This window comes from Lacerta agilis, chromosome 2 (assembly GCF_009819535.1).
Source record: "Lacerta agilis isolate rLacAgi1 chromosome 2, rLacAgi1.pri, whole genome shotgun sequence".
Taxonomy (NCBI): Eukaryota; Metazoa; Chordata; class Lepidosauria; order Squamata; family Lacertidae; genus Lacerta; species Lacerta agilis.
In genome coordinates this window covers 21,907,741-21,931,901 of record NC_046313.1, presented here as the reverse complement: position 1 = coordinate 21,931,901, position 24,161 = coordinate 21,907,741, and the positions used below count along the sequence as shown (strand labels likewise).

Below are 24,161 nucleotides of genomic sequence, written 5' to 3'. Positions count from 1 at the left end.
GCAGAAAGAGGGGGAAGGAAGTCAAGTTTTGGAATGTTAAAATGAGTGTAAAATAATTGAGATGTATAAAACTGAATTTTTTTTTTTTTTTTTTAAAGCAAATCCAGCATCCGTACCAATAGAAAGAGTGGGTGCCGCTAATCAGAGTCACTGATAATCATATGAGTAGGGATGAGTTAAGTAGGGTGGAGAACCTGAGGCTCTCGAGATGTTGCTGGACTGCAACGGCTGGAACAGATGGAAGTTGTGCGTCCCATTTGAGTGTCTCAGGTTCCCCATCTCTGCACTAAAGCACAGGCCCCCTCTGTGCTTGTTTTCATTGTAACACCTCTAATAACCTGTAGCTCTGAAATAATGGAGACATAACAATAGTTTTATGCTATTCTACAATTTATTATTGAAGCAAGCGTTCCTCACACCACATCTGAAGAGAGCACAATTAACACGGTGTTGTTAATTTTTTTAAAAAATGGTGCGTGTACTAACACAGATGGACATGAGTATGCAGTTACTAGATATATATATATCTGTAAGAGGTTGACAAGTCATTATGGTTTTGGGAAAAAACCCAGTGGCCCATGATTTCTCAGTGGTCTTTGAAACCACAATGTCTCCTTGCAGCATAACTTATGAAGAGGTTGAAGACTCAGCCTCTGATCTTGAGAGACTTGAGAGCATCTGCTTTGCCACACAAAGTAGTTTCCGGCTTTTCCTCGTGTAATTTCGCTCAGCATTTGTATATCCAGCAAATGTCGGATTTCCTCATCCTGTTGGTTTTATGGTCTGGCAAAAAAATATATGCTAGCAAGCATATAGAATGTGCATTTTTCTACAAGGGCCAAAGAGAGAGGCAGGCAGGGACAGTGAGTGTGGGATGTTTTGGAGATTAGCACAGTTTCGCTCTGTTGATCTTGAACAACTTCACCATGGTGGTGCAAGCTTCTGGGAGCTATTAATGGTGCCAGCAATTATCAGTCACAATTAAAATTGCATCCCAAATGTAGAAAACCCCATCTTGGGCCAGGCAACCAATGAGGGTTCTTGTTGAATAGCAGTAGCAACAGCAGCCCAGTCTATGGCCAATGCAGTTTTTGAACTGTCCCAGCTTGCTAACAGACCCAAGCCAAACCAACATAGGCTGGGATCCCGCCACCCAGGCACAATCCTGCTCCCCCACAAAACTGAGCAACAGCCTTCATTTGAACAGTTTTGTCAACACCTCACTTTCCAGATGATGGCTGCTGTACCCAAATCTGCTCCAGAGCAGTGTGGGAAACTCCAGATAAGACTTGAGGGTGCAGCGGGGGAGAGGAATGGACCATCACCTGGGTGGAAGTTGTTCTGCTCCTGCAATGGCTTCCAGACCCTCCAAGTGTCCCTATATTCCAGGGACAGTCCCAGATTTACAGAAGCCATCCCGGTTTCTGATTTGATCCCAGAATGCCCCGCTTTTCCTTAGGACGCCCCTGTTTTCATTGGAGAAATGCTGGAGTGCATGGAGTTATGCGACTCCCCTAACCAAGGAGACAACCTTTTGAAGAAATCTGAAGGCAGGCCTGTATAGGGAATGTTTTATTATGTTTTCATATATGTTGGAAGCCTCCCAGAGTGGCTGGGGCAACCCAGTCAGATGGGTGGGCCAATAATAATAATAATAATAATAATACCTTGGTTTTCAAACATCTCCGTTTTTGAACATGTTGGTTTTCGAAAGCCGTACACCTAGAAGTAAATGCTTCGGTTTTCAAACTTGCCTCAGAAGTTGAACATACCTTGTGGCTTTTGTATTGAATTTTCTGTTTTGAGGCTTCTGTACTGAGTTTTCAGTTTTCAAACATTTCGGAACTCGAACGGTCTTCCAGAACGGATTACGTTCGAAAACCGAGGTACCACTGTAATTGAATAGGATGCCCTTACTTTCATCAGAGAAATATTGGAGACTATGGGCTTCATTGTATACAAGAAGAAGAAGAAGAGTTTGGATTTGATACCCAGCTTTTCACTACCTGAAGGAGTCTGAAAGCGGCTAACATTCTCCTTTTCCCCTCCTCCCCCACAACAAACACTCTGTGAGGTGAGTGGGGGTGAGAGACTTCAAAGAAGTGTGACTAGCCCAAGGTCAACCAGCAGCTGCATGTGGAGGAGCGGAGACGCGAACCCGGTTCCCCAGATTACGAGTCTACCACTCTTCACCACTACACCACACTGGCTCTCTGAATGTGGGGGTGTGATTTATTTGAGGGGTTGGTTTTATGTGCACCTTCTTTTCCATGTGTGCATCAGGAGACACAAGATTTACAGAGAGGAGCGCAACCTCACCTCGGACTCAATGATGCAGCTCAGGCAGGAGGCAAGCTGGCTCCAATTCCACCTAGGAATCAATCGCTATGCCTTGTACCCGCGGTCTAGCCCTCCTATTGACCAGCTCCTCCAGGACACGCAAAACTTCGGAACCGTCAGCGCTGGTAAAGCTTCCTTTCTGAACTGCCCACCTCCACCAGATCATGAACTACAAGGGCAGACCAAGGTTGGGGGAGTGCATGTCCAATTAGTGGCAGGGTTTCTTTTTTCTTAATGAAATGCCATTGCAGCCAGCTAACCACTAATGTGGATAGGCAAATACTGGGCTTTAAGGGGCTCCCTTTGTCTTTAATTAAACACTTCCTGTTTGCAAATTCAGTCCATTTTATTGCTTTCCGATGAGCACAAGTATAGAGAGACAAAACAAAGGGGTAGTTTGTTAATTGCCATTGGAAAAGCTTCCCTTAATTATCACAATGTCCTCTACTGTCCCCATGAAAGGGAAGCACTTTGATTACTGGTTTCCTCCCATTATTATTGTTTCTCTCTCCATTTTTTGGTAGCTAATAATATCATTTTGCTATAAAATAGAGGAAATGAACACCTGCTTTCGAAAGCCCTCTTGATTGCAAAAGCAGTTTCCGCGCAGTGGCGTAGGAAGGGCGGGGCGTAGGGGGCGCTCCGCCCCGGGTTCCAGGGGAGGGGGGTGACACTCCCTGGCCCCTCCCCTGCCTCCTGGCATCCTGTCCGTTGCTCCTGCGGCGAGCCGGCGAGCAAGCGGCGGGTCGTGGGGCTGCCCAACCTGCCGCTTGCTCGCTGGCTCAGATGCACTACGCATGCCCAGAATTCCGCAGTGCATCCAATGCGTCGTGATGTCACGACGCATGCGCCGTGGTGCCGCGCACCCCGGGGGGTGCCTCCGTGCTACCACCCCGAGCAGCGCAGAGGCTTCCTCCATCACTGTTTCCGCCACGTGACATAGTGGGCTGCTCTTAAAAAATTCTGGTGTTTTTAGCAGTTAAACCTTGAATGCATCCAAGAGTGGGCCTCTAAACCTGGCCGCAAATTTTACCCTCTCCCCACCACTGAAATCTCCCCGCCCCTCTCCCTGCCAAAATTTCCTATAGTGCTGTTGTCATGACTAAAGGAGACTCAAGGTATTTCCCCTCCCCCAAAAAAGATCGTCATCATGCAGTGTGTCGGAAGACCTTAATACTCCCTGCTAGGCGATTACATGAGTTCTATCACACACCACATCTCCTAAAAACAACATTCCTATTGGGTGAGTCTGAAGCTCATTGCTTTTCGTTTTCATTCCAGATTACAGCCAGGACGAGAAAGCATTGCTGGGTGCCTGTGACTGCACACAAAGTAAGTCAAGTGCATCAGATTCTACTAGTCACAGGAATAATAAAACCATAGAATCTTAGAACTGGAAGCTACCCCAAGGGCCATTTACTCCAACCCCATACAATGCAGGAATCTCAGCTAAAGAATCCCTGACAGATGTCGATCCAACTTTGTTTTTAAAATCTCCAATGAAAAGAAGGAGAGGAAGATTGGAGGAATTTTAATAACAGTGTTCTCTATTCAAATGGTCATTCACAAAGCCATCCAATTGATTATTAGGTTTGTGTTTTGTGCCCTAAACTTAACTTTGATCTGCTGCTGCTTCCTTCCTTCCTTCTCTTATTCCATAGATATTATAGGTTTTGTTTTGCATTTTCTTATGTTCTGTAGGCGACCGCCTCTATATGCAAATATCTTAATTACGTTGCGAATATTACAAAAACCGAGCTGGGTCAGTAATCCAGAATTCTTTTAATCAGCTTGGCGTGCATGGAAACGAAGCCACTTAAATTGGATGGAGAGCCTTTGACCCAGAACACTTCAATCAAAGTTATGCCCCTAAATTGAAATTTTCATATTCATAGACCAGCAGCCTCCTCTGGCAAGGCACCCCTCATTTCCTAGTGGAGCAGTAGGGGAAGTCTAGATGCTATAATAGCAGATTGGAACAGAAACGCAGAGCAAAATGAGCTGCCGGTTTCAGTCCCTCTCACCCCCACCCATACCTGTAGTGTGTGTGGCTTGTCTCTTTAAGAAGCAGCCATAGCCTGTAAAAAGAAACTCCTTTCCCAACCTTGGGGGGTATTCCCCCCCCCCTTAGTTAACTGGGAACTAGTTGGAACCTCAGTCTGTCTGGGCTGTGTAGCAAGTCCCAGCTGTTAATACAAAGTGTTGTTCTCCTGAATTCAACACAGCACTAAGTGGGGTAGGCATTGCAGAACAAGGTCTGATCATGCAAAGGGACTTCCACACTCCTCTCTGTGCCCCCCCCCACACACATTAGGGGCGTCATTTTAGGGAATTGATTTGAGGAATTCAGATCTGCTATTATTTAGCTTGGTACATATACGTTCGATGAAGGGGCACATAAACTGCATTTGGAAAACCAAAGAATTTTAATTTCACCTTCTTAAAATGTCAGGTAATGCTAAATGATAATAGTAAAAAATTACACACACACACAAAAGTATTTGGCAATCATTTTTTAAGGATTTCTGTGCAATTTTACACACACTTTGCTTACCAAGCAAAGCTAAATAGTATTAATTTAACCAAAATATAATTTGAATTCCCATGTCACGTTACAAATTTTGAACAACTCCGATTTTTGGAATTTGAAAGTTGAAGAATTCAGTACACCCTACCTCCGCATGTCCCCCAAGCATGTTCTAGGGCAGATTTAGGGTGTGGGGGGGAGGAGTGGGGGGAGGAAAGTCCCATTGCATGAGTGGAGCTCATTCCAGGCAACAACCTAGCTCAATCCCACCTGAATAACTTGCCAAGTTAACACTAAAAAGTTTCCGTTTTCATAAAAGTCCCTTTGAACAATGAGCTGAGCATCTCGATTTCACTTTCCAGTTGTCAAGCCCAGTGGGGTGCACCTGAAACTTGTCCTGCGGTTCCAGGACTTTGGCAAAGCTATGTTCAAACCTATGAGGTAAGCTCAGTTCACCTGAAAACATTTGCCTAGCCCTTGCTGTTATTTATCTTGTTTGGTATGGTGTGCATTTTCATCATGACGACACCACCACGAACAGAGAGAAAAGTGCAATGGTAAATCCCGGGTGGTATTCAGTGGTGACTGTTTACAGAAGGGGAACCCCTTAGCAGGACTGGAAGGGAAGTCATTTTCACCCAGGACCCCCAGCAGCACCCTATACCCCCTCTAAATCTGCTTCAAAGGGTTGAGGACCTCCTAGAACAGATTTGGGGGGGGCGTACAAAGTGCTGCAAGGGGGGATTGCTAAAAATTGCCTGCCTCCCTCCTCGTTCTGCTAACGGATTCTCTTCTGTTGGGACCTTCACCAGTAGATGTCAACCATTCTTAATAAGGCGCAAAGTTAGGGAATAAGGTTGTGGCCGAGGAAATGCAAAAAGAAAGAAAGAAAGAAAGAAAGAAAGAAAGAAAGAAAGAAAGAAAGAAAGAAGTGAATTGGACCATTCTTGCTTTGAGTGAACAGGACATTAGCTTTCTCTTTCCACTCTGGCACGAGATGGCAATTGGAATCAGTTCTTCTACAACAAGGGTGAGGAAGATGTTCCTGGACCACAGCACCCTTCTTCACTGGCCATTGGCCGTGCTTGGAGGGGAGGCTGATGGGAGCTGGAGTCCAATAACATCTGGAAGGCCTTACTCAACAAAGAGAGAAAGAGGGAGGGAGGGAGGGAAAGCACACAGGAAGTCTGAGAATAAGGTATGTTTACTTAATTGAAATAAAAATGAGAGCTGCCACCTGATCAACTAAATCGTAACTGATTACAGTACTTGTATGAGGTTATTATTTTCAAATAAATAAATAAATAAATAAATAAATAAATAAATAAATAAATAAATAAATAAATAAATAAATAAATTGGATTTTCACCCTCTAGAGATTGAAAAAAAATGCTTCTCGTTTTTAGATAATGCAGCTTTATGTCACAGCAGGAACCATCTTAGAAGAGGCATTTCCTTCGTGTGAGAGAGTATAAAATGCCTCTTCTAAGATGGCACCTGCTACCCACCCACAGGTTTTGTAAGCACTTGCTTGGCAAATGATATTCACACACACACACACACACACACACACATTTGTCAATTCTATTGTGGAGGTGTTCCTGGTGAATCAGTTAGCAGAGATTACTAGTTATAAAATTTAAAACAACAATAACAACCCACCAACATTAATTGAACACAATTAACGTTAAGCTAAGGTTGAAGGAGGCCTTATTATTCTTATGCAGACTTGCCTCACCTTAAAAGGGGGGAGGGGAGAGGTACTATTTTTCTGTATTTTATAAGTAACTGTAAGCACAGAGACACGTTAACACAGAGACGATTTCACAATCGTCTGTTCTGACAATCATTTGTCCTGCTTCTCTAGTTGTACCATAAATAGGCCTACTCTCCTTGCACTCAGGAGGATGTCAACGGTTATGCAGAAGGAATCTCCTTTCTCTCAGTGACCCCTATCTTCCTTTCAGACAGAAACGAGATGAGGAGACTCCAGAAGACTTTTTCTACTTTGTGGACTTTCAAAGGCACAATGCAGAAATAGCTGCCTTCCACCTCGACAGGTAATTTGACGCTTTTGCTCACCCCTTCTTTGGATGTATAGTTGGGGCCTCCTAACCTTACTTCAGGGAGAAGAAAACAAGCGCTGCAATGCTCAAAAGCCCAATGAATGGTAGTGCTGTCATAAGAAGAGATTCCTTAGGAGAGGGGATTTAGGGATCTGCATTCAGATTTCAACCATATATGACGTCTGTTTCAAGCTGCCCATAGTATGCCTTTCCTGGTACAGTATATGCATTCTTGTTTTGGGAGCAAACCATTTCAATGGCCACAGGCATCTGGGATCGTCAGGAAAGGCTATGGCAGCTCAGTGGTGAACATCTGCATTGCATTCTGAAGGTGCCATGTTTAATCGGAACCATAACCAGGTAGGGCTGAGAAACACACATGTACACACACGCGTACACACACCTGTCTGAAACTCTGGCGAGCTGCCAGTTTGTATAGATAAGTGTTCCTCAAAGTGTTGCTTAAGCCAAAATCCTTGACCTGGTGGAACAAGTTAGCTGGATCCCACCTAGAAGAACAGAATGCTGGACTAGATGGGTCTTAGGTCTGATCTTATGTTCTTAAAACATGCGCAGGCCAGAGGAGCTTCCACCAGCACAGATGGGGAGCATGAAGCAAATTGTCTGAATTTTCCAGCACTGTCACAATATGTTCCTTATTTTCATATATCGCTCCCCACTCCGAACCGTTCCAGCTCCACAGGACATTACGTACATCTCTGGTTTTACACTCCTGAAGTGTGAATCTTTTCCATTTCCTAATAGGAAATGTAACCGGGCCATCCCAAAAGCTAGATCAGGCTTGCACAACATGTTTTGCACCACATCTTGAACACCAGCTTATGTATGTATGTGGCAGCCTATTATGGGCTCAATCCATCTCCCGCTTTAGTTGCCTGTCAAGATCCTTTGGCGGGCTGCAATAATATGGCTGCATTTGGCTCGGTGTGTCTCACCAAGTCCTCATTCAGATCCAAGCCAAGCTTTTGTTTTGTTTTTGTGTTGAGCAAGCAAGCAACAGGCTAAAAAGCAAGTTCTAGCCGACTTGGGGGCATTTTTAAGTGGCTTCTGTGCCAGTATTAGTCAGTCTGCCTGGTGGTTACTGACTCACCAGCCAATAATGTTTTGCTTTGCTGAGCAAACACTGCCGAGCCACACAGCACCATTTGCAATTTTCGTTGGTTTGAATCAGCCTAGGCAGTAGAAATATATGTCCCACTTCCAAGTGTTTGCAGGTTGTGAAAAGCTCCCGCATGCACGGCACATACAGAGCGTCTGTCAAGAGCCTTTTCTGAATTGCCTCTGCACCAAGGGCAACAATAGTGCAATGGCGCTGCAACATGTGAGACTGCAGCTGGTTTGCATATTTATAGACGATACACAATTGAGCATGAGCATGTGGGAGATGCGCCAAGACACAGAGAGAGGACGTGTTTTTGGATGGTGGACCACTAACGGGGACTGAAGAATGAAGAAAATCTTCATGGAGCTGCTTAGGTTGACTGGCTACACACACACACACACCAGTGACTCTCAAAATATAATGTGCAGTTTGGAGGCATAGGAAGTTGCCTTATACCAGTGTTTCCCAAACTTGGGTCTCCAGCTGTTTTTGGACTACAACTCCCATCATCCCTAGCTAGCATCCCATCAAAGATGATGGGAATTGTAGTCCGAAAACAGCTGGAGACCCAAGTTTGGGAAACGCTGCCCCTGTACTAAGTCAGATCATTGGTTCCTCTAGCTCAGCATTGTTCTACATTGACTGACAGAGGCTCTCCAATGTTTCAGGAAGGGCTATTTTCCCTCTGCCCTGCCTGATGATGCTGTAGATTGAACCCCGGGGGCTTTCTGCATTCAGAGCAGATGCTCTACCACTGACCAATGGACATTCCCCCTAAGACCTGTGATGATGATGATGATGATGATGATGATGATGATGAAGAAGAAGAAGAGTTTGGATTTGATATCCTGCTTTTCACTACCCGAAGGAATCTCAAAGTGGCTAACATTCTCCTTTCCCTTCCTCCCCCACAACAAACACTCTGTGAGGTGAGTGGGGCTGAGAAACTTCAAAGAAGTGTGACTAGCCCAAGGTCACCCAGCAGCTGCATGTGGAGGAGAGGAGACGCGAACCCAGTTCACCAGATTACGAGTCTACCGCTCTTAACCACTACACCACACCCTCATTTATGCAACTATTAAAGGCAGAGGGGTCTTCCCCCTCCTGAGCCTCCGGTTATCCCAGTCATGTTGCACCTATTCTCTGGTTACTTGGAATGTGGAAAGTGTCTTTATGCCAAGCCAATTGATCCAACTAACTCAGCCTTGTCTACAGCTTCTACAATGAAGGACAGCAGCCCTGCAAGCTTTCTTTCTTTCTTTCTTTCTTTCTTTCTTTCTTTCGCAATGATTTTCATACCTGTAGCTCTGCAAGGTTTCAAAAGGGGCTCCTTCCAATCCCTGCCCTGGTGCAGCCTGGGATTAAAAAACCAGGAGATCTTCCCCATGCAAGGCATGCTCTCTGCCATCAAGCTACAAATAAAAACCATGAGTTGCAAAGGAAACGGCTTAATTGGGGATATTTCACCTCAAGTCACATTTCTGCCCCCAACTGCTGTTGCAGAAATTCATCGTACAAAAGGGATGAAAGTTGAGGTCCGATTTAAGAAGAACTGAACCTAAGAATCATACATTTTTATCAGTCAGCTGAGTGCCTCTCTACCTACAAAGGAGGGCAAAGCTTCCTTCTTTTTCACCCTGAAATCTTGGCAGTGAAACGAGTGTTTCGGCCTTGCACCATCTGTCATTTATTTACTATGATTATTCTAAATTTTCCTGAGGCTGAAAACTGTTCCCTTATCTTGTAATAAAGGAAACAGTTGTCCTTTTCTTTATTGGCAGGAAAATTTAAGAAACCGGGTGTTGGGCGCAAAGCAGGCACAGCCTTTCCCTCGGTCAATCCCTCCAGTCATTAAACCAGATCGCATTCCAGTTTTGCTGGGGTTCTGTTATGTGGAGTACCTGGCACACAATTTAATTTTGCCTGGACTTAACAGACAATGCAGTGTACGCCTGCAATGTAAAATCTAGCTTCACTATTCTCAGCTGGCTGTCGTTATTCAAAATAATCTAGTTGGGAGAATAGCCAGTGCTTCACTAAATGCAATATAATATAATATAATATAATATAATATAATATAATATAATATAATATAATATAATATAATATAATATAATATAATATAATATAATATAATATAATATATACCATGTTGAGGAATGCAGGGAACTTTAAAAGAATGCTCTGCAGGAAACAGAATTGGCACATTCTTCTTCACACACAGTAAACTACAGATAATGCCATTGTAGCAGGCAGCCCCGTTTGGCTGGATTCCTACTCAAGAGCATACTAAATAAAATGGACCAGCTGGCCAGATCTGGTCTGGGGAAGTGTGCTCAGTTTTACAATGGGATGAACAACTCCCCCTGCTATGGATTAATGGGAAGGGTCTGCTACTTTTGTTTACTCTGAGAAATACAGTCGTACCTTGGTTTCCGAACAGTTTAGTTCTTGAACATTTTGGCTCCCAAACGCCGCAAACCCAGAAGTGACTGTTCCGGTCTGCGAACTATTTTTGGGTGCCGAACATCCAACGGGGCTTCCACAGCTTCCGATTGGCTGCAGGAGCTTCTTGCAGCCAATCGGAAGCCGCGCTTTGGTTTCCGAGTGTTTTGGAAGTCGAACGGACTTCTGGAACGGATTCCGTTTGACTTCCAAGGTACGACTGCACTTTCCTAGTTGACGCCTCCCTTCTCCCCACTGCAGAATCCTGGATTTCCGCCGCGTCCCTCCGGTGGTTGGGAGAATGATTAACGTCACAAAGGAAATCTTAGAGGTCACCAAAAATGAAATCCTGCAAAGTGTCTTTTTTGTTTCGCCAGGTAAGTTTCACCTGCGCTATCTGCAGAAGAGGAAAACGACAGCTTTCCAGAAGCTGCGGTTTCAAGAGCCGCTTCAAACATGACACAGATATCACTTCTATCTAGGAAAAAACACGCACGTTGCAAACCACAGAGTGTGTGTGACACGATGATTGCCCCTGCATCTCATGCTGTGGATACCATGTGCTAGGAAGCTCTGGCATATTTGTTTGTTTGGAAAAAAATGTATGAGCTGGCCGTAGCTTTCCAGAGAGCATGCATGCAGCAAAAACAGCACAAATAGGATCTGCATATGTGATAAATGCAATTTTTCTTTTAAAGACTAGTATTTGCCCAGGACATTTGTCACATTTGAAATGGCCATTGTACTTCTCCATCAGGAAGAGTGTGGCCTAGAGATGTTTGCTCTGCTTCCTTAATAAAAGGCGAACAATTTATACGATTTGAAAAGAAATGTTTGCTCTGTTTTGCTCTGCTTCCTGGCATCTAGCCTTGTCAGTGATAGGGGACCATGCTGCTACTGCCTATCCCAAATGTTCAAAAAATCACAAGCCACTCAACAAACCGTTGTGATTTATGAAGTGTATAAAAATAAATAAAGGTGGGTTCAAAATGATGCCTCGTATGTAACATAAGATGTTATTTCCCCTGTGATCTTAATGACATATCACTTTAATATGAGAAAATAACTGATCTCAAGTTTTCACCAAGGCTCCCCAGATTCTTAAAACTCTGCAGCGCTGCATTAGCCCTCTCACTCATAGATTCTGCTCTCTCTGCAGCCAGCAACGTCTGTTTCTTTGCCAAATGCCCTTATATGTGCAAGACAGAATATGCTGTGTGTGGGAATCCTCACCTGCTGGAAGGATCTCTCTCTGTTTTCCTACCATCCCTCAACCTTGCACCAAGAATCTCCATCCCAAACCCATGGATACGATCCTACACCTTTGCTGGAAAAGAGGAGTAAGTGGGTAAATGGATCTTTCTCTTGGCCTGCCCTTAACTAGTATTCTTATTTATATAGAACTTGAAACGTACTGCATATTTTGCAGCATTTCTTGGGCTCAGCAGTCAGAAGTCGGATGTATTTTCTATTTTACGAAGGTTAAGCTAAGGGTGCGTCCTAAGCATGTTCAGCTTGCTTCACCAAACTATTGTATTGCTCAGTTTCACTCAAGAACGTGCCTGAGAATGACTTTACTGAACGTTTAGAGAACCACTATTGTTCTTTGGTGCAAGAATCACAAGCTTTTCCCCATTGATAGAGCACTTGGGCCCTACCCATATCCCTAACTTTGGTTTGTGGGTATCATTTCAGAAAAGCGTGGGTATGTTGTTCCTTTCACCTACCATTGCCAGAACAAAACAGGCCGAGATTTGATACCACCAGAAGTATCACTGGCAAACTCATTCCCACACAGAAGAGATTGACAACTCTTCTAGAAAAGTAGCTACCTGCTCAAAACAGCATGGATCAGGTTTCCCCAATGGATGGTGTTTGGCCACAACTCTCATCAGCCCCAACTTGGTGCCCTCCAGAAATTGTTACACCGCAACATCTGGGGGACACCAGATTGGGGAAACCTGGTGTTGTATATCCTTACTAAAGAGCCAGTGTAATAAATGCAGGACCGGTTCCCAACTATTTCAGAAAATAGGGAGGAACTCCAAGAATAATAGTGCTAGCATTCAACCCGCTCCTTTGGCATTTCTCGCAGGTGGGAAGTGAATCCACTCTACTGCAACACAGTGAAGGAGATTTATCCTTACAGCAGCGGCAGTCGGCTACTCAATATCATCGACATGGCAATATTTGACTTCTTAATAGGTAAGTGGGAAACAGCAAAGTAATAATCTCATGGATCTGACACACCGGCGCGGATGTTGCAAATGTCGCTTGCTATGTTGAAACCAGATGGCTTGTAAATAGTTTGGCAGCACTGGTAGCATGGTTTCTGTTTTGAGATCAGCTTGTTTCTAGCCGTTATGCAAAAGTTATAAAACACCAATGACCTGTATGCATCTAGTTTGCTAAAGGCTTATAAAGCAGAAATGGAATAATAATCATAATCATAATCATAATATTTATACCCCACCCACTGTGGGCGGCTTACAACACATAAAAAAATTGTAAAACGTTAGACATTAAAAATTTCCCGATACAGGGTTGCCTTCAGGTGTCTTCTAAAAGTCAGATTTTTTTTTTCCTTGACATCTGATGGGAGGGTGTTCCACAGGGCGGGTGCCACCACTGAGAAGGCCCTCTGTCTGGTTCCCTGTAACCTCACTTCTCACAGTGAGGGAACCGCCAGAAGGCCCTCGGAGCTGGACCTCAGTGTCCAGGCTGAACGATGGGGGTGGAGACGCTCTTTCAGGTATACTGGGCCGAGGCCATTTAGGGCTTTAAAGGTCAGCACCAACACGTTGAATCGTGCTCGGAAATGTACTGGTTCAGGGCTGGTGTTATATAGTCTAGCTGCCACATTCTGGATTAGTTGTAGTTTCCGGGTTACCTTCAAAGGTAGCCCCACGTAGAGCACATTGCAGTAGTCCAAGCGGGAGATAACTAGAGCATGCACCACTCTGGCTAGACAGTCCGCGGGCAGGTAGGTTCTCAGCCTGCATACCAGATGGAGCTGGTAGGCAGCTGCCCTGGACACAGAATTGACCTGTGCCTCCATGGACAGCTGTGAGTCCAAAATGACAGGACTTCCCCTTGACACATCACATCCTTTTTCTACTGCTTCTGCCTCCTTCTCCTTGGCCCGATCTTTCCATTAGCTACAGGAACCAAACAAATAGGGACCTTCATAGAGAGCCAGTGTGGTGTAGTGGTTAAGAGCGGTAGACTCGTTATCTGGGGAACCGGGTTCGCGTCTCCACTCCTCCACATGCAGCTGCTGGGTGACCTTGGGCTAGTCACACTTCTCTGAAGTCTCTCAGCCCCACTCACCTCACAGAGTGTTTGTTGTGGGGGAGGAAGGGAAAAGGAGTAGTGAAAAGCGGGATATCAAATCCAAACTCTTCTTTGCAATGACAGTATCAGGCTTGAATCCCTCCTGTTCCAGTTTGGGGCCATGGCAGAAGCAAGAGGTTAAAAGCCCTCCTGGTTTAGGTCCTAGTGCAATGGTCCCACTGGAATGCCATGGCAAGCCACTGTTTTTCAGCCTTAGCTCCTAAAGGGATGACACGAGTAAGCTCCCCTTGCTTTTGAATCGCTGCGACAAATACTTTCCCTATAGCATTCCCCTTCAAAGTGGCCTGTCTCTCTGCAGATTTCTGGCTCAATGCAACCAAAGGTAAGCAGCACTCCTAAGCTCCATTGATTTCAGTGGGGGAGTTGGAGCGCATGCCGAACGCTCATCCATTGATCAAGAAGGTTTTACGGTGCTTAACAGCTGGATGCATCAAGCCTGCCCTCTGAGAGTTCTAGGTCAGTCCTAATAAAACGGAATGGTGATGGATCTGTTGGAAGAAAACAAGTCTAAAAAGGGGGAAACTCCAAGCGTGCCTAAGTGTCCATAACTAACATCAAGTGTTTCCTCTCCTCCTTTAGCCAATACAGTTACACTGTCATTCATTACTACCCCACCATCTGACATGGTGTAGGCATTTCCAAACCATGTTACTTATGTCTGTCTGCTCCTACAATATGTAAGCTCATATCAGGGCATCCCACTCCTTCAAAAGTAACTCTGCGGGGTTATTTTCCTGCCGTATCCCTTCATGCATCCTTGCAGCACTTTGGAACAAGTAGATATCACAAGCCTATCTCATAAGCAGCCATTTGATCCAGACAAAGGCCGTTTCGTGTCTTGCTCACTGTGTCTTGTTTCGTTTCAAAGCTGCTATTAACACATTGATATAATGTGCCTTGCATGAGAGATCTCAAGCAGTTGGATTGGGTTAGTACTCTGGAACTACCGAATGCTTTTCCTTCTCTGTTTTGAAAGGCAACATGGACCGTCATCATTACGAGATGTTCACGAAGTTTGGAGATGATGGCTTTTTGCTCCATTTGGACAATGCAAGAGGGTAAGGAAATCCTACAAATTGCCTCTGGGATCTAAAGGGGAAAGAGCTGGTGCTGTGAGGAAGGAATAGTCCGCCTTGGGTGTCAGAGGAACAAGACTCAAGAAGTTCCCCTGCGAGTCCTACAATGCTGCCTTGGGATACAAATTCTATGGAACCCCTCTTGGAAACCATGTGTCCAGGCAGAGTCTTGAACTAAGGCCTGTGTTGGCTTAAACACTGATGTAATAGTCATTGCCATCATCCCTGGATTCTGGGAATTGTAGGAGGGTGAGCAAGAGACTAGTATTGGAAGATGATCGGTGAATTCTGTTGAACAATCATAGCAGGTCCTTACTGAATCCCCAGCAGGAATTCTACCTCATTCATGAAGGTACACAGCACAATGGCACATGAGGACTACCTGGGCACACTTTTATGCCATTGTCATTAAATAACCTTGACAAAACACACAAATAACAATAAATAAACAGTAAAAGGGGCATATCTGCCTGTAGTCCACCAGCTTCCCCCAATCTGGTGCCCTCCAGATGAAGATGGGACTACAACTCCCATCAACCCCATAAGTAACTATGCTGACTGGAGAGCATGAGAGTTGTTCATCCAACAACATATGGAGGGCACCAGGTTGCAGAAATCTTCTGCAGAGCACTCTACTCTACAGCAAATGTTCTCATAGAGCATCTAACCCAGACTACATGAAAATTAGAGAGGTTCAGAAACCACAAAACTGACCGGCCGCTACAAACATTTATTTATTTAGCCCCGGAGGCAAATAAACTAATTTGAAAATAAATACTGTGCTGTTTATATTCCTAAGGCATTTGAAATGAAAATATTTGCATTGGCTTGTGGCCAAATGCAACAGGTAATGTCACAAGTCATGTGGTAAATCCTGTGTTATGAATTTTCCCATATATGAGGAGGATTCAGGTAAATATATCCATATATAAGTGCTTTCAATGTAAGTGTCTCAGTGCATATGGGGGCACTGGGTGAGGCACGGAAGATTTACAGTATGATTTCCCATTTCATATGACATCTGATGGCAGCCATGTTCAGGGAAGTTTTTAGTGTCTGTGGTGTGGCGTTTTTACGGTTTTTTTTGTTGGGAGCTGGGGCAACCCAGTCAGATGAGTGGCATGTAAATAATATACCATCATCATTATTATTTAATTTCTTTTGAAAGCAGGTACCAAACCCCACCCCCACCCCCAAACTGGCACTATTATTAACCCTCCTCCCCATCCCATTGCTATATCCCATCAACCTGATTTGCATCAAAAAGCTCAGGTTAAATTGGGAATCTTTCAGATGCCTTGGTGTGTGATTTAATTTAGCATGTTTATTTTTCTTGTATTTAGTAGACATTAAACACATTGCAACTGCTAAGTTTGCCTAATACCGTATTTGCAATTGGCATCCATTCCATGTTACTGACGAACTTGTGGATTTTTATCCATGGAAAAATAGCACTGGGAAATTTTCTGCCTCGTGTCACCAACCTCTGTACTTGAAGCATTCCAGTCTCTGAAGTCTTGGGTGGTTTGGGCACACCTTTTTTCATTTTGTTTGTTTCCATAGTTTTGGGAAGCATTCCCATGATGAGATCTCCATCCTGGCTCCGCTTGAACAGTGTTGCATGTAAGTGTCATCCCCAAGTTATTTTGGATTAAACTGAAAGGCTCAATTGCAGCTCCCTGGGCCGTAACAAGCAGGTGAACACTTTTCACCCGATGGCAATGGAGTGAGACATCACTGCACCCCTTCTCACGGGTCTGTTTCTGTGTCGGCCTGCAAAAGCTCCCTCAAATTGCCGGTTAGGAAAGAATGTGGATAGTACTCTTGGGAACTGGAAAAGGGAATGATGGAAGTCATGGGAATGGTGCTTTCCCATGGCTCCCAGTGTCCCTGGGCACTTCCACAAACAACGCTCATATAGCTAGGACCCAAAGCACTGCCATAGCATTTTCCAGCATCTCCACATTGCCCTGTGCCATATAAACTTGAGAAAATGGGGAGGGCTAGCCGAAAAGTCTACCAGGAGCTACTGTGGTAGGGACTAAGGGCTGGGAGATCACCCCATCTCCTGCTGGTTTTGGAGTTCAGGTCACCCCCCCCCCCAATATTTGACAACATAGTTAAAACAAAATAAAAATTAAAAAAAATCCTTCCAGTTGCACCTTAGAGACCAACTAAGTTTGTTCTTGGTATGAGCTTTCGTGTGCATGCACACTTCTTCAGATACCATAATTCACTTCCCCTGAATTATTTCTAAAGCAGACTAGGCCAAGTCTGTCCATCACTCAGAATGAAGTCCCAGTTGCATGCAGACTTCAGCATTTGGATGTGTAACTGGGTGCTCACACATTTCCCCATCAAACATGCCTTTTGTCATAGCTGAAGGAAATTGAGACATTTCTTTTGATCCCTGCCAAGAATGCTCGGATTTTATTGTCTTCTAAAGGGACTGAAAGGACCTGAACGCCATCAATTACATTTCTGTCCCCCTCCAGCGATTAGGGGGCTGCTCATAAATTTCACTGCCTGAATCCTCTTCAGGCTACTGCTTTATTAATTCATATAAATCAAAAGCTAGGCCTTTAAAAAACTGTGTCAAGGGTTATTCATCCTCCCGTGTTCCTCTGCCCCACCACATCTTAACTATTTTCACCATACTCCCTGTGCATTTCTGTGCCCCCCGGGTGTCAGTGGCATCATCCCTTGCCGTACAGCTATATTGAGCCTCCAGGTTGACTTTCAAAAGCCATTATTCACACCTTACAAGCCTCCTGGTTTATAATTATAGGGTTGCCAATAAATCCTTGCAGTGAACTCCAAGTCTGTGTGATTTAAATTGGCTCCTGCTCACACACCTTTCCTGAACTAATCTCGTCCTCTCAGCCACAAACTTCTGACTTTTAAATGCAGGCAGCCTGCAGCAACATCAAGCACAGGTATAGCAACCGCCATTTATTTTATCCCTGTTTGAACAGAATAGAGAATCAGCAATGCAAATTTCACTGATATGGAAGGGTTTTTGCCTTCCTCAGTTTTTGCATTACCAAAGAACAGCCCCACCCCCAGGTGTGCACAGATGTATTGACCTGCAAAGGTTGGTTGCAGGTATGGCTATTGCAGTGTTAGAACTACTCACCTTCCTCTAGCTCAGGGGTCAGCAAACTTTTTCAGCAGGGGGCCAGTCCACTGTCCCTCAGACCTTGTGGGGGGCCGGACTATATTTTTTTTGGGGGGGGGAATTAACGAATTCCTATGCCCCACAAATAACCCAGAGATGCATTTTAAATAAAAGGACACATTCTACTCATGTAAAAACACTCCGATTCCCAGACTGTCCGCAGGCCGCATTTAGAAGGCGATTGGGCCGCATCCGGCCCCGGGCCTTAGTTTGGGGACCCCTGGTCTAGCTATCAGTTCAGAACAGAAACCCTTCTTTCCTCAACCTGTGGGCAGGTGGTGGTGGTTGGTTTTTAAAGACACTTGTCTCGTTTAGCTATTTTTAAACGTTTGTTCAGTTCTTCTTTTAAAAAAACTTTTTTGAAAAAACTCATGTTAATTCAGATTGAAGAAGAGTGGCTTGTGATTCCCATACAGACCAACCAACTAGCACCATGGGCAGCCAGCTTCTGCTATGAACCAAAAGAAGTGGTTGCTCCTAAGTTTGATTCTTTGAATAAGGTGGTACGGCAAAAAAAGTAGTTTATGGCTCCACTGGGCTCACTCAAAGGGTGGAACCCAATGCAGTGCTGTAAATGGATTAATGCATGTGGGGAACCAGGTCCACTTGTACAACAGGACTTCTACCTGACATGCCCCCGAAACCTTTTATGGAGTTTTCTCAAAGCCTCCAGCGCAGATTTAGGGATGCAGGGGTACACAGGAGAGGGGGTGGGGAAGAGTCCCATGGCACAAACGGATCTCATTCTGCACACATGACAGCTTAGTAGAATCCCACCCAAACAACAGCTATCTGTATACACAGTCTAGTTTCTGGATTTCTGGCTGTAAGGTTTGGCAAATGTACATGCAGAATCTACTAAAAGCAAGGTTGGAAAACATCTCATCTGCAGTCCCACCAGGTGCCTCAATTTGGCTTGTGTGACTGTCTCCCCCAAACCACATCATGTCAGGAATGGAGCAGGGTACATAATGTGAGCTCCCTCACCAGCTCATGGCCTTGCTTCAAGAGGGGAAGTGCTACCTTTGAAATTGCAGTTAAAACAGGCTAGGAAGATGCCTGGGTTTTTGTTTTTTTCAGGCACCGGCTGAACAGGGAACTTCTTTTTGCAGTGCATACTTGCAAGAAGTTGGCTTATACCACCCCCGCCCCTTGGCATCAGCTGACGAGCAAGAGAAAGTAGCGCTTTGCCGGTTCTATGCTTGGCACTACCCACAGTGCTGAGCACCGAGCTGGCAATGCCCCTTGTGCTGTAGTTACCAAGTACAGTCATACCTCGGGTTACGGCCGCTTCAAGTTGTGCGATTTCGGGTTGCACACACCGCGCCGAACACGGAGGTAACGGAACGGGTTACTAACGGGTTTCGGCGCTTTGCGCATGCACAGAAGCACCAAATTGCAACACGTGCGTGCGCAGACACAGCAGCGCGGGTTGCAAACATGCCTTCCGCACGGATCACGTTTGCAACCCGAGCGTCGACTGTACAAGAGATTGTGGCAGCCACCTGATTGACAGCTGGCTTATCTTTTTTTTTTTTTTAATAAAAATTTATTAAGTTTTAACAATTGAAAAAAGACACACAAAATACAACAAACACTACAAAAAAACTACCAAAAATACAAAATTCATACAAACACTTATTTAACTATCCTTATCCTATTTATAAGCATTATTTTGGGACCTCCTCACATCCTCTCTTCTGCGTTCATTTCTAATCTTCTTTAGTAACTTTATAACATTGTAGAATCTTCTTTCTCACCTAATCTTAATCATTATAAACTTTAATCAACATTTAACCCTATTTTTAATCCTAGTAAAAATCAACATAACATAATTCTAACTACTTCTTATATCCTATCTTAATCTAACTTCTGGCATTACTGTAGCCTTAAATGTCCTGATTTTAATTTCAAATGTCTATCTTTTCACGTCGTTTCAAATAATCTTTAAATTTCTTCCAATCTTCCTGCACCGTTTCTTCCCTGGCTTATCTTTTGCAGCCCTACTACTTGACATCGTTTTAAGTGGAGGATGTGGGGAAGCGAATCTGAAACTTTCTCCAGTCCAGCCACCTCTGCTTGTGTAACTTGGCATCCACACTATGTAAACTGCTTAGAAGCCTATTTTGGCATTAAGTGGTGTATGAAATGAACAGTAATAATAAAAGCATGTGCTTCGCAACAGAGCCACAGCCCTTCCCCATATCCCAAAGCACATTTTACCCTTGCAACTTCACTGCTGAGTGTCCACAACCAGCTTCCAAACATCTGGAGATGGGAGGAAAGACTTCTCAGAAAGCTTAAGCCACCGCATTGCTATTACTTATAACTGAGCACAGGTTGCAGCAATGCATATTTAAGTCCATCCAACTTTCAGGAGTATCTGAGACAGGGAGGTAGAATTTTGCTTTTACATAATGAGCATAATGAACCTTGGTTTTTCCTCCATCCTCCTTCAGAATAAAAAAAACTACGTTATTACGGCTACAGCTCTTGGCGCAACCAGCCTACAAACTCAGTGACATCATGCGGGAATCCTTGCTTGAGGACCACCTAGCACCTGTACTTACAGAACCCCACCTTTTGGCACTGGACAGGAGGCTACAGATCACCCTGAAGGCGGTGGAGGAATGCATAGAGGCTAATGGAGAAGACAATGTTGTGGTTGACGCTAAGCCCCTGGAAACAGCTGCCTTTGACAGAATGACACAGCCGAGCTAGAGACCATGGGGATAAACCAGAACCTGAGCTTTTTAATTGGTGGCTGTTTGCCCCTACCCCTGGACAACTGTGATTGACAAGAGGGATGGTCTCTTGTCATACCGAAATCTAAACATGCTGCTGGGCAGGTGATAAAGACTGCACCACGGGTCTGAGTCTCCTTTGCATATGCATAGAAATCTTATCCCATTGTCACCAGTGACCTTTGTGCATCTTCTCCAGGAGACCTGAATAAATGGGGCACTCTGTAGCTGCAAACCAGACATATTTTGGGTGATGGTGTGGTTTCACAGGATCTGCCCATGCCCTTGTTACTTCAGGTTGTTGAGATTTTGGGGGGGGGGGAACGGGGGTCCAAAATAAAAGGGGGGCGATGAAAGGGAAGCATGCCTAAAAACGTATCTGTGTACACCCACATCACAATTTAAGGCTATGACACCAAGGTAGCACTCAGGGACGTTCAACAAGTGGATAACCACAACAGAAAGACCAGCAATCCTGGACAAAAGGCATAGGGGAAAATGCTGGCATGGTGGAGTTGTGGAACTGATGCTTCTCCTGATTATAAATGTGGCAACTTACAGGGAGTAGTACTGGAACGCTATGCCCTTTACCCAGAAAAATACTATTATTTAAAATAAAAAAACCTACAACTTAACATGCATCCAGGCAGCTGAACAGAAAGTTCTCTTTTCCATCTACAAAGTAATTCATAAATTGTGATGCAGGGATGGAATTCAATGTTATGCTAAGGCAGGCATGGCCAAATTTGGCCCTCCAGATGTTTTGGGACTACAATTCCCATCATCCCTGACCACTGGTCCTATTAGGGATGATGGGAGTTGTAGTCCCAAAACATCTAGAGGGCCAAGTTTGGCCATGCCTGTGCTAAGGCGACTGTTCTATTAGCGTAAGCATTTCTCATTGCCATAAAGAACAACCTCCCCTCACACACTTCTCTAGGGGTCCTCCCAAACAGATTTGGGGTTGGCACAGGGGAGAGAATGGAGGGGACGAAGTCCTGTTGTGCTAGTGGGACTTTGTAGCATTACCTTCTGCTAGAGCAGGGGTCAGCAACTTTTATCAGCCGTGGGCCAGTCCATCATCCCTCAGACTATGTGGTGGGCCAGACTATATTTTGAAGGAAAAAATGAACAAATTCCTATGCCCCACAAATAACCCAGAGATGCATTTTAAATAACAACACACTTTCTACTCATGTAAAAACACCAGGCAGACCCCACAAATAACCCAGAGATGCATTTTAAATAAAAGGACACATTCTACTCATGTAAAAACACGCTGATTTCCGGACCGTCCGCGGGCCAGATTGAGAAGGCAATTGGGCCGTATCCGGCCCACGGGCTTTAGGTTGCCTACCCCTGTGCTAGAGCAACAGTTTAGTTGAATCCGGCTACAGGCCTTAAGATAATCCTCAAGATCACAGCATGCAGGAGGACAGTGGTAGTACTGACATGCTAGATATAACGGCAAAATGCACATTACAGCAGCCACATGAAGGAGCCACTACACAAGCATCTTTCAGCCACCAGCTGGGCAGGTACAGTCTAAGAACTGAGCAGATAAATTGAAAAGTATCTCAACAGCAACCCCTAGCCATGCTAACTTCTTCTCCTTCACACACCCCAACTGTATCAGAGCAGGGAAAGTACCTACATTTTAAAGTGGGATCCTTCTAAGCAGCTATAAAACAATAGTGGCTTCCAAAACAAGTATAAAGATAGTCAAGATGCAGTGAACTCAACCTACAGCATTTTGAAATACAAATGGCACAAGTGAGACCTGCAATCGGAATTCTTACTAGCCACCGGGGGAATATGTGGTGCTCCTCGTGTTGATGGGCTCCAATTCCCATCAGCCTCAGTCAGCATGGTCATGGATAATGGGAGTTGTAGTCCAGCAAATACGTGGCTGGTCAGTTTTCCCACCCTTGCTCTATTGCCTCGCTCCCCAATCCACTCGTCATGCTCAGTTCTTATTGGGCTATTGAGTTAAAAAAAAAAACCCTTACCCACCCCACCTCCAGAGATTTCAGGGCAGAGTGAAGGCGCATGTAGGGAGAGGACGACCCGTTGCACAGGCACTACAAGGACAGCTTCACTGGGTACAACACAATAGCTACTACATTCAGGATTTCCAAAGTTCAGCTGCTAACTGATTTCCAACATCATGGATGCTAATGCACTGGAGTAAGCCATATCTGTGCATTATGTAACTCCCAAAGTTACAGGGCAACACTTGCAGTCTGAACAGGTGCCTGTCTTAAGTATTTATACCTGGGTGAAAGGGAACAATTCAGCCCTATCAGCTGCTTTGGCCAAGTCGCAGGAAGACCTTTTATCAGCCACCTTGGAAAACAGCCCAACACAATTGTTAATCCTTCATCTGAATTTTGCCTGGTCAGTGTTTTCCATTAAACATGTGATCTTATTTTCCATTTCCATTTGACCTTTAGAATTGGAATGCCTTTTCTCTTACATTGACTATGAAGCGGCAGTAAATGGGTTATATTTTGTTACTTCGAAAATCTTGTTGTCGAGCTCCCTCTGCTGATAGCTTCCATGTATTAACAGTTTACGGCAAAGATTTCCCCATTCCTGAGGATCCAAGGAAGAAGGCCACTAATGCAGTCACTTTGTGGCTGATACAGTAGAAAAGACTGGTTTAATCAATGTCCCTGATGTAGTCTCTATATCTTAACTAGGCTGGCGTTTGGTCAGCCGTCCTACTTTTCAGTTTTGGCCCCAAACAAAGCCCAGATTTAATGGTTGCTTTCCAGCTGATCAGCGAGTTGTGTGCATATTTTTCATACACTAAGAGAAACTGCAACACAAACTTAGTGTTAGAAATTCCACTAACATGGATTCTATGTTGACATGGCTGCCATTTACAACAGGAGGTGACACTATTATTATTTATATCATACCCTGCCCTTACATTGGGCTCCTATTTAACTCAAGAGCCAGATCAGCGTGGGCTGAGCCTCAGTAACACTGTGACACCAGGTACTCCCAGACCATTCTCACCTGGGCCTAAAGTACACTGTTAGCTGAACAAGTTGGAAAGATGTTGAGTACAAGGAAATTCTGGAATAAAGTACAATAGAACTATTAAGAGTAAACTGCTGCATTTCTCTTTTGTCATGTACACATGGAGATACCTGCCAACACTGGCTAGTTGAGTAGAAAAGTAGAAACACAACCTAAGAGGTGATGCTGCTCACAGCAAACAATTCTGCATAAACACCCACAAGTCTGGCACTTCGGAAACAGCTCACACCTGCAGCCACCCATTAAGAAGACTGCATCCC

At 44.6% G+C, this 24,161-nt stretch overlaps 1 protein-coding gene across 1 annotated transcript in view; it reads left to right on the top strand.

Annotated features, from left to right (window-relative positions):
• FAM20A (FAM20A golgi associated secretory pathway pseudokinase) overlaps window positions 1–21,144 on the top strand; it is a 36,417-nt gene extending 15,273 nt beyond the window's left edge. The window contains exons 2-11 of the mRNA XM_033138911.1: window positions 2,284–2,465; window positions 3,622–3,672; window positions 5,230–5,308; window positions 6,835–6,927; window positions 10,763–10,878; window positions 11,661–11,841; window positions 12,597–12,706; window positions 14,832–14,913; window positions 16,495–16,554; window positions 20,569–21,144. Of these exons, the coding sequence (XP_032994802.1) occupies window positions 2,284–2,465; window positions 3,622–3,672; window positions 5,230–5,308; window positions 6,835–6,927; window positions 10,763–10,878; window positions 11,661–11,841; window positions 12,597–12,706; window positions 14,832–14,913; window positions 16,495–16,554; window positions 20,569–20,830 (1,216 nt within the window). The 3' untranslated portion in view covers window positions 20,831–21,144. The remainder of the gene's footprint in view (window positions 1–2,283; window positions 2,466–3,621; window positions 3,673–5,229; window positions 5,309–6,834; window positions 6,928–10,762; window positions 10,879–11,660; window positions 11,842–12,596; window positions 12,707–14,831; window positions 14,914–16,494; window positions 16,555–20,568) is intronic.
• Window positions 21,145–24,161: the final 3,017 nt, after the last annotated feature.